This window comes from Copadichromis virginalis, linkage group LG10, assembly GCF_057382275.1.
Source record: "Copadichromis virginalis isolate Kocher_CV1m ecotype Utaka linkage group LG10, C_Virginalis_male_GT1.1, whole genome shotgun sequence".
Classification (NCBI taxonomy): domain Eukaryota; kingdom Metazoa; phylum Chordata; class Actinopteri; order Cichliformes; family Cichlidae; genus Copadichromis; species Copadichromis virginalis.
This window is the reverse complement of record NC_140627.1, coordinates 34,820,411-34,831,485: the sequence shown is the minus strand read 5'-3', so window position 1 is coordinate 34,831,485 and position 11,075 is coordinate 34,820,411. Positions and strand designations below refer to the sequence as shown.

At 43.1% G+C, this 11,075-nt stretch overlaps 1 protein-coding gene across 2 annotated transcripts; it reads right to left on the bottom strand.

The window, feature by feature from the left end:
* Positions 1–1,401: 1,401 nt before the first annotated feature.
* Positions 1,402–10,101, bottom strand: sra1 (steroid receptor RNA activator 1). 2 transcript variants are annotated; one of them, XM_085471231.1, is made up of 6 exons: positions 9,880–10,101; positions 8,331–8,444; positions 7,300–7,386; positions 7,061–7,224; positions 2,194–2,302; positions 1,402–2,109 (listed from the first exon to the last, which is right to left on the bottom strand). In XM_085471231.1, exons 1-6 carry the CDS (start codon positions 9,902–9,904, stop codon positions 1,766–1,768), a joined length of 843 nt encoding a protein of 280 aa, XP_085327357.1. In that variant the 5' UTR covers positions 9,905–10,101; the 3' UTR covers positions 1,402–1,765. The 2 variants fall into 2 exon arrangements, with proteins under 2 accessions (XP_085327357.1, XP_085327358.1); XM_085471232.1 differs by lacking the exon at positions 9,880–10,101 and adding an exon at positions 9,800–9,871.
* Positions 10,102–11,075: the final 974 nt, after the last annotated feature.

Genomic DNA, 11,075 nt, shown 5'->3' with positions numbered 1-11,075 from the left:
AAGAACTGGTTTTGGTTTAGAGTTAATTCACGTATCCACATAACACTGCATTCTACAATAAGTGCGCACATTTCAGTTTACACTGTTATGTATGATTAATCTTTGTTTTCTGAGTTACCTTAGTTGCAGCTGCTCCAGTCCCTTGATTGAGGAGCCAAGAGGTGGAAAAGGGGCGGAGCAAGCCTTGATGGAAAACTGCAGATTGGCTCATTCCATACCTCGGGACCATGGGGGGGATCGAAGTTCATGATGTTAGTTTCAGTTGGGTTTTGTGTGTTTTACCCCTTTTGTGGGCTGATTAGCTGATTATTATTTATGGGCCCAACATTTTGAATCTTTTTGCAGGATTGAACTATGATGTTTTGGGGTTTAATAAAAAATCTCTTGTTTTTGGACTTTCACCTGTGGCTAAGTTTCCTTCGCTGCTCGGTCCATCACAATGTCACACAGATAAAATAAGGCTGTGATCATCACAGCGCTCTGTAACCTGTGCTTAGTTACCATGGTGACTTAGCAGGTAACCTCACACCTCTGGTCAGGCCAGCTTCATCTATCATCGGTCAGGGTCAGAGGTCACAGGGAGTTATCGACTCCATTGGTCAATCCAGGATTTATTAATGTAGCTACAAGTGAGTCGGCAGGAGGGCTGCAGGCAGCATCGGACCAATCAGGAACACGGACAGGATGACATCAGATCAGGATGAAGCAGGTAGCACAGCCGAGAGCTCGTCACAGCCTGGTCCACCTCATCGTGAGACCAGCTCCGCTTTCCACCGCAGCCCTGAGAGCGAGCACGCGTCCGCCCAGGATCGTGTCCTACTATTACAGGTAATACCACATGGAACCACACATATACTTTAAAATCCTGCTGCAGCCAACAGGAACACGGCTGGAGTAAAGTTCCTCTAAACTGACCATCAAACACAAGCGCTCTGGCTGTCTGACCTCTGAGGCTTCAGGGAATTATATCATTTTCCAGAGATCTGATTGGTTAGTTGGAGGTGATCTTTAATGCCATTTTTGGATTACATGTCACAGTAAACACAGTCCTAACAAACCTCAGCTGTCCTGTGGACTCTGTCTGAAGATGTTTGACCTTTCCTCTGACAGGGTGGTGACATACCTGGGGCCAGGTGGGACCCGGGTAACGTGGAACCACCAGCGTTTAGAACTGAAGAAGCCTTTCAGAGGACGGGTTAAATATCTTCAAGAACCTACAAATTAAAAAAAGTCCAGTTCCTATCAGGTAGTCTCACCATGACCCAGGTGACCGAGGACCTCCACGGGTGGGTGGCTGAGCTCCGTCCTAAACTTAGAAACTAATGACACTTTTACACCCGATGTTGGTGGTTCTGGATCAGGAAACAGTCAGTCATTGAGCATTAAAGAGGCGGACACAGATCGAGGACAGAAACCAGATTTATTCTCACATCAGACAGAAACAGGATCCACCTGATCAGGACCAAACACTCATCCTGAAACCAGGTTTCACCAGAAAGATGCCAGAGAAACAGAACCATGGCAGGGTGCTACAGTGGGGGGAGGAGCTTCAGCAGCAGAATCAGGGGCGACTTTGTTTACGGTCCAAAGTTCCCAATACAGTCCAGGAAGATTAAGTTCAAAATCCCAAGATACCAAGATAACCAGGCTTAGCCGCTGGGAGTGGCCAAAGTCCAGAGTATTTTTTAAGTACATGATGGTGAGAATTAAAGCAGCAAATCCTGGTGAAAGCGCCAGAGTTTGTCAAGAGAGGAGTCCTGGACAGTTAGGACTCCGAGACGGGGTCCTGGACTGGTTCTACGGGGTTCTGGACTGGTTCTACTGGGTCTTGGAATGGTTCTGCTGAGTCTGGTTCTTCCTCCTTCTGGACTAGTTGTAAAGACTGCTGGAGTTCTCCAGGTTCCTTGACCGGTTCTCGGACAGGTTCTGCGGAGTCCTCGACCAGCCCTCTCACTTTCTGAAGTGGTTCTAGCAGTTCTGGACTCAGATTTCGGGTTTCAGCAATGAGTCGTTTGACACCAACCATCCATTGGCTAACCTCAGTCACATGGTCAACCATAAGAGAGCGATGGATGTCATCAGCCGCGTCCCAGCGACCCTTCTGTAACTCTGAGAGACAAACAGACAAGTGATCACACAGGTGAGTGAACACTCACCTGTGTGATCACACAGGTGTGCAGTGAGACACCTTACCTGCAGACAGGGTGTCCATGCGCCTCCTGACAGGAAGGCTCAGTCTACCCGACCTCCAGCTGTCCTCCATCAGGTGAAGGCGCTTTGCTACTTCATTACACACCTGAGCCTGCACACAGGTCAAAGGTCGCTCTGAGTTAAACACATTTTTGTGTTAACAGAAAAGGAAATGACTCGTTGGCCTCTCGGTGGCCCAACCTGGTACTGCAGGTGAGACTGTGACGCTCAGAGGTGATTTGAAACATCTGGTTATTTCTCTGATGAAGATAATGGCTGTGTCCCAACTCAGCGTCTGCAGCCTTAAAGGCCGCAGACTCAAAATGCAGCCTCAAACGCGTCCTTCATTTCCCTGAATTTCAAGGATGTGGCGGTGTAGACAGAACAACATTTGTCTCTTATATATAAAACATCTGCATATACACTGTCACAGGTACTTGTCTTTGAGTGAAGATTTAAGGTGACAGGACAAATAAATAAATGCAACTTGAATCTTTGACCCAGAGTTCAAGCTCACTGCTGTAATAACTAATAATGATTAATATAATAACTATAATATTGGCCATATTATATTTACATTACCACAGTGAGATGACTTTAGTCTCATGAACAACAGCAGCTAATTGTTAATTACTAGCTAATCTTAAACGACTGTTCAGCACAGGAATCATGTTTGACAGTCGTGTGGTCTCAGCCTCATTAAACCACACAGAGCTCGTGTAGAAACAAACGAACAAAACACGTTCTCCTTCATCTCTGTCAAACAAAGCTGTGTGAAACGTTTCCAGTTAGTATCATGGTTGCTAGGCAACCTGGGCAGCGCGACGGAGGCTAGACCGTCCCGTTTCACAAGCCTCGCACTTCCGGCCTTAGCGGTCTTTGAGTGGGCGGTCCTTGAGACCGTTAAGGCTGCAGACCCTGAATTGGGACACAGCCAAAGTTTCAGCTCGGGGTCAAAGGTCACTTTGTGCTACAGTAACATTCACTGCGACGTGGTGGCGCCCCCTGCTGATGTAATATATAGAGATTGACAGACCACATGGCTTTCGTGCATTGCATGCCGGGACCTCGTGGCAAACAATCAAAGCAATGCATCAAACGCCAGCGTTTGCAGCACCGCAAAACGTTCATTCTCTGGTTCCAAAACCTTCTTGCTTTTTCTTTGCCCCCCAAAAAGGAATGTACAAAACGAAGGAGAACAATGCCGGTCCGTACAAAGACAGACTTGATGAAAAGTCAAAGAAAAGATACGAGGAAAAAATCAAAGGAGTGAAAGGGTCAGACCCTTACGAGCACACAGAGGGACAAAAGACGTCAGTGTGCTGCCCAACTTTCACCACGCTCAGATTTATAATCATACGGTTCTTGGAGTGAGTGCACACACTCATGAAGTTTAGTAACTTCAGGTCACTGCAACAAGCCCAGGTACAGTTTACCGACGGATGGGTGCAGGACCTTGAAATAAACCGAACGAAAGACCATCGTACGTATCATAAGTTTACCAGTCTCACAAATCGTCGTCATAAATACACATTCCTTAACCGTTTATTAATATAACCTTTGAGCTCAACGGTAATTAATTAGTAGTTTCTGGTAGCATCACAGAAATGTAGCAGTGACAATAATACTGCATGCTGTAATCGCACTGGGCTATTAGTGATACAAAACAACTGTTTTATCCTGTGAATAAAAGTATATGTTTTTGTCAGGGTACCATGGTAATAACAGAAGCGAAACGCAATATTGTGTCAGGACAATTCACTATTTATGCACAATAAACAAAGGAGCATAGCGCGACAATTTCTGTTCAGCGCCAGACTTGCTTGTAACCTATAACCTATAAGAAAAATGACATATTAACAACCAGTGATTCCTGAGATTAGGGACAAAACAGGTTTTAATTTTCTAAAATATATTTTTTGATTTTTCAAAAACATATTTGTATATAATTGTTACCCAAACTTTTGGCTGTCTCACCATGTTTTGGTCTCCCAGGTGTAACAATTTTTAATAATTTATGTTTTTGCTGGAGAAGTGCGAGGTTTTTGTCAACACCGTCAAAAATATATTTTAAATGAAGTTGTTTCAGCTCTTCTGACTATTAGCAGCTTCTCTGTTCTACTGTTTATGCACATATGTTTTCAAAGTAATTATACCAGGTTTAAAAGTAAGATTGTTTTGGCTTTTTATTATTAGAGTTACAGTCATACATATTTTCAGAAGCTTGTATTTAATCTGAATAAGAAACAATCATATTTGGTAGCATTTATTGAGAAAATTGAGTATTTTTATTGGAAGATCATGAGGGAGGAAAATATATGGTTCTTCAAAAGAGAAAGATAAACAAAAACTCCATATTATGGAGTTGACAACGTCTGACGGTGGTGACACACGAGAAGAAAACAAGATATTATTTCTTTCAAAATGACCATTAAACCTTAACAACCTTTGTAATATCACAAGACGCATCATAACAATTCTGTTTTTGCACACGTCAAGTTCTGCATCTTAATAGTTCACCAGCAAGCAGCCGCCTGCTGCTGATTCCTAAAGTTCTCTGTGGTTGTGTTTAGACGCTGCTGGACTTTCTCTCCTTTCGTCTCTGTGCTTGTTTCCTTCTCTTCTGACTTATTTCTCTTCCTTTCAGATCACTGATGTTCTTTATTTTTCTCTTTTTCACTCTTTTTCTCCATCTTTCCCTTTATGAGAAACTCTTTCTTCAACTCAGGCTGGCTGTTAATGTTTTCTCTCCTTCTTTTTTAAATATCATTGTTCGTTCTCTTCCGTTCCTCTGACAGCTTCCCCTTTGCTATTCTAGCCTGAAATGTACCATTTTGTAATTACTATAATTTTTCTGAAGCATGTGCATTTATACAGATTAAGGATGAATATTCACAACACAATTATGCATTAAGCAATAGAGATGCTATCCGGTCTTTAAGTTTGATGCCATTAGCTGATTCCAGGTCCAAACTCCGCTGCAGGTCCCAAAGTCACAGGAAGTCTGCAGCATCACTCAGAGTTACAAACTGTCTAAATTCTTTCATCTTTAATAAAATGATCAGTGTGGCTGTTTTACCAGGTGTAACATCCAGGCATCCATGAAAACAGAATATATGAAATTTAACAGTTAGAAGTTAGATTGTTTCCACCTGAGCATGATACACCAGCTCTGCTGCCACCTCCAACATAAATGAAGACAGGAAACTAAACAGCAGTGACGTTTGTAGGGTTACTGAAGTTGGGCTAGCTGCTACATAGTGATGTGCTCATGATTGCTAGCGACACAGCTATGTTAGCATAAACACAGTGAAGCTGGAGGATGAACGCTAACTTTTTTCCACTTAATAAAAGTTAATGCAGGGTTCCTGATGGTTAGGCTGACAGTGATCACTGGCTGTTTTTAGGGGCTTGTTCAGATGTAACAGAACAAGATAAAAAGCATTAAAACATTTTAACAGGCTTAATAAACACAGAGTAGTTTGGGCCTGGAAGCAGGATTCATACATCATCACTTAAAAACAGCTCTCGGGCACAGCTAGCTCAGCAGATGCCACATGATCGGAAGGTTGGGCGTTCAAATCCAACGAACAGCGGCTAACCTGGATCGGTAGCTGCCCACTGCATCACTGAGTGAATGGGTCCAATGCAGAGGACTAAGCATTTTCCCACAGGATTAATAATGTAAACATAAACAATGAGATTCAAGATCAGGCAAATTCGATAATATTTGGCACATCTGTGAAGCAGAAATATCAGTAAAATACACAGGAAGTAATATGACTGAAATATTAATAAAAATAACTTCATATAAATGGTGAATAGGACACTTTTGTGACATTTGTCAGCACCATCAGACAAAAGTCCTGATGGTGCTGACAACATACCCGACTTTCTCTCATAACACATGTTTTTCTGACAGAAGCCATCTTGTTGTTCATCAGCTGCTTACGGCCTCTACAGTCTACCTAAATGAGGCTTTTTACAAGAAAAAAGAATTAAATCTGGGATTACATCGACCGTGGTTGTGACAGAGTTTTATCAGAAAGGTGTGCAATAAATGCAATAAAAACATTATCACAGCAATGACCTCATGGCATGTGTCTCAAACAGGAAGTGGTAAAGGGGTCCTCAGAGTGCAAGCTGTCCACAATAATTCCTGATTTTTTTGCACTTTTGAAAAAATCTGATGGTGTTGAGAAAAACTCTGGACACGATTTTAATCACTTAAAAAATAAGTAAAAATAAATTTTCAATGTCATATTTTGATAACATATAAGGTAAATACTCAGTGACGAGAGCCGTGATGTTTAATTTTAATTTGTTTTCTGTATTTTAATATCATCACACCTGCTTGTGGACAGTGGATTTACTGGTAATGTGTTGTACCATTTAAATTAAACATATGTATAAAAAATGCAAAATCATAGTTTTGTTGTATAAACATTGCCCTGGCTTGTCTTTTAGGCAGCTGGGCAACACTTGTATGCATGTTTTTAACCACAAAACTGGGTTTTATCTGCCGGACATGCTTTGTCCCTTATCTGAAGAATCACTGCACAACAGCAGACTGAGCTGTGTGGGAATGCTTGGAGCAGATAACCTGTGAGCGTTCTGGGACGTTGTATTTGGTCTTTGAATGGCTGCAGTCCCGACCACCCGTGGCTCTTTGTTACCCCATCGGCTTCCCGTGGCTGTCATGCGACCGGCTACTGCAGTTAATAATACAACAGCTTCCTGCCATTTTTGGTTTCTTTTTATCGCTGTGACTGTTTTCATGTGAAAGCCTGCGTGCGCTAGTACTGCTTGCCATGAGTTCCCAGAATCCTTTGCGGTTTTACCCCTGAATGACGTCATATTTTGAACTCACTTTCACAGCGCGTCTGCAGGCAGCGAGCGCTCCGTTCAGCACCGACATCACGCCCTCAACTTCAGGCTCACTCTCTGATTGGCTGATCGCAGCCTCTCTCTTAGTCCTCATTTGCCCCAGATGAGGAGGAGGGGGCGTGGCCACGGCACCAGGTGGAGGTCCAGCTGGGAGAAACCAAACAACAAATGTCTCAGCTGTCAGGTGTAAACTCACCACATCTCATTACAAACCTTTCTTACCTGGGTTGAGTAGAGGCGGAGCTACAGCACAGGGAGGTGGTGCGAGAGGGTTGGAGGAGGGAGGGGCTGCAGGTGGGGCTCCTGCACCTGTAGGTGAAGGTCATTATTAAGTATCTGGTTGTAGTTCTTAGCAGCAGGTGGATCAGCTGACTGTTTGTTAGTGATGGGAATTCGAGCTCTTCAGGTTGTTTTATTGCTTTAATCAATTTATTATCAACAACAACATAAAATTATGGACAAAATGAAATACTGATTCACTCCATAAAATGTAAAACATAGATTATAAAATACAAAAACCAACTATTTACAATTCTGCTATTAACTACTTAACAACACAAAACACTATAAATGAAAATATGCAAAACAAAGCGCAGACGCACGTTCTCTGTCATGCAGGCAGGATTGTTTGGAAGTGCATTCACAGGATTCAGTGAACAAACTTTCTGAATCCTTAAACATCAGCAACTGAAAATAGTTGGAAATCAAGTGCGGTCATGTCTGCAGGTCTTTATCAGCCGAGTCGTGTCTTGCTGGGTCAGACTTCTGCAAACGCTCTCATAGAGCTGTGGGTTGGATCAGGGTGGTGGTGGTGGTGTACTGCACGATGCTGCTGCAGACACACTGGCACCTTCATTAATATCACACTCAGCTGACTGTGTTTGATCTCCCCCTGCACTGATGGGTGGACAGTTGTCAGGTTGCAGGTTGTTTGTGCAGCTCTGTACGACAGTGTCTTCTTGCAGACTCACACACAGATGTTGCTTCTTTTCTTGGTGTCACTCATGTTCATTGCTCGACCTTTCTAATGTCACCATCTCGTCTCGTTGTTGCCCCCGGCTCTCTCTCTCTCCCTCCCGCTCTGTTCCTGTGCTACTGTGAGTGTAACTGCCGCCCCTCCCCCCTCTGCTCACCGCAAACACAAGGCTCACGTGCGGCGTGAAGCAAAAAAAAGTGCGAGGAAAAAAACCCAGAAACATGGCTCCCAATAAGAGCTGTTTCGTTATCGAGCGACACATCACTACTGTTCGTACCTGAGGTCAGCGCTGGAGGCGGTCTCTTGTTGAGGAGGTTCCTCTGTGGTCCGTGGGCCACCTGAAGGCCATAGGATAACTGAGGGGGGTCGTTCCAGCCCCGCTCCTGGTTACCTGCTCAAAGAGTTGGGAGTTTTAAACCAGCTCTAAACGTTCCTCAGTAAGAGCTGCACGCAGTCACGTCTGCTCCACTGCTCCCCGTACAAATGAAACACCTGAAGGGCCGAGCTCACGCCGCTTTCTACTTTATGGAATTAAAAATGGAGTCTGAACAACAGCGAAGAGCGTTTCTACTTTTGAGAACACTGCTGACGGCAGGGACCTGACAGTCTGCAGAACTCAGATAAAGACGTGGTCCTTCCACCTGGGACGTTTCAGGTAAAGGTGAGATGGTGTGAGGTTCATGGACCCACATCACGCAGGAGAAGGTTTGTGGAGATTCGTTACTGTGACTCAGTGACTGATTATTGATCCCCTCACTGGTCACATGATCCATCCTCTAATTTAAAGCACACTGGGATCAATATCTCAGTTTGCCCTGTGACAGATGGCTGAAGCTGTTCATGTGATCAATGACCCTCATCGGTCAGACAGAAACACACCATCTGATGCCTCGTAATCAATAACTGATCAATGAAAGCAGCTCTGGAATCTAAAAACAGCAACACTAACGTTGTCCACGTGTGTGTAAACATAAGGAGGTCAGTCAGGTCGTTTATCGAGCCGTCACTGATCACGTGATTTCCGCTATAACCTGATCAGGACTTTCAGTTTGTGGAAACATCAAATGAAACTCCTGTTTGCACCTGGATGATGATCATCTGGTGCATGACTCGTGAGCCGAACCTAAATACACTCAGGATTAAGAAACACTAACATTTACAGGTACCAGGTGTGTGTTAGCTGGCTGAAGCTTCCGCGAAATGTAAAACTAACAAGTTTTTGAATGAGGTTCGTCTCGTCTTTCTTTCCACGCGCGGTGTCTCTGATGTTGGATAAACACAGACTCCCTTCGGAGTCAGCTGACCACGTGATTGCAGTCCGGTACTACCTGGCTCTCAGGTGATTCTGTTCCAGCTGAGCAGGCGGACTCATTTACGTGTCCAGCCAGTCCAACCAAACTCCGGTTCATCATTCTGAACACGCAGACTCCACTCATAGAGAAATCAGCTACAAACGGCATGTTTAAATCAGACATAAATTCAAATGTAACCTTACACGTACTCATACAAGTCGCAACAGCCCGTTACCGTTAAATAAAACACTAATTAAACCTCGTTTTCTATTTTATGGATTGTTTGCTGGCCGAATGTCGAATAACAACCCAATAACTGGCACCTGACACAGATTATGTTTACACGCTATTTATTTACAGCCTGTAGTCCTAAAAACTTTAAATTCACAGATTTGTGAATGAAGTTCGTCACTGTGTTCTGTTAATAGGCGATGAGAGGAGAGCAGATCGTTACCGGGCACGACGCCGTTCATTAACATTAATGTCCTTCTTCATGGAGGCAGAGCCGCTCTGTGCCGGGAGGAGGAAACTCACCGGGTTTAACGTACATGTCCTCCATGTTGGAGTCCAGAGAACAGCGGCGGGAAGCTGGGCTAAGCTAACCGGGAGGCTAATCCACCGAGCTAAACAGGGACCGAAGCTTCGGGGCAACTTTGGTCCAAATTAAACTTAAAGTAAACCGACACAGAGTCCTGCTGTGGACGGGACACGCCGGGCCCGCGTCAGACTGCACGGGGAACGGTTTCCGGTTTCCGGTCCAGCTTCAAAATAAACGTTTCTTGAAACGTTTATTTATTTTATATTTTTCTAATATCACTCTGAATAAATATGATAGCATTTACACAGACCAATATTAGAAAGGATATGCATTTTTATATGTATTTTTTCTTGTTCAAGGTGAGATAGATGTGCAAAAACAGAGAAAACTCTTCTGTCACCACTGAATTATTGGAATAAAATAAATCGCTGCATATAAAATAATAACCTATGATAAAATAATAAAAATATAACATTTAACAATAATATTATACAATAACTGAGTTACTTAAGTGAGTAAATATACATGTTTTCTGATTATGACAAGCAAACAAAGAAACAAGATGACTTTTTAGAGTTAATAATTTATAAATGTTAGTAAAAGCCCAGAAACTAGAAAATAAAATAAACGATTATAGTGTTGCGTTTAAACATGTTCTTACGTTTAATGTTAAGGCTTTTACTTTGAAAAGGAAATGGTTATGTATCTTGAAATGTCTCGAGCTTCACGAACTCCCAGCATTACAAACATTTCCGGGACACGTGGCCGCTGTGTCACAGATATGATGACGTAGTGAGACACGCAGTGAGCCTGAAATAAAGAGAGAGCGAGACTGTAAACAAACTAATGAACCTGGATGCAGTCATTAGTTGATCTCTGGAGTATTTTATTGTGAAAGTCAAACTAATAACCGTGTATCGTGCTCCCGTTAGTGAAGTGAAAAGTGAAACTTTGATCCAGGAAATAGAGGTTCAACTCCACAAGACCATTTTTAAACTTTCTCACCTGAAGTTCCTCATCAGTTACAGTCTCTGTACTCGACCCCACCAACCTGTCACATCTGTGTCACACCTCTTAGAGCCACTGATAATTAATCATTTATAATCTTTCATTTCTCAGCAAATGATTTGAAAACAAACAAAATGAATTGCCTGTCACCATATCTAACGGTCAAAGTAATCACACTCCAGTC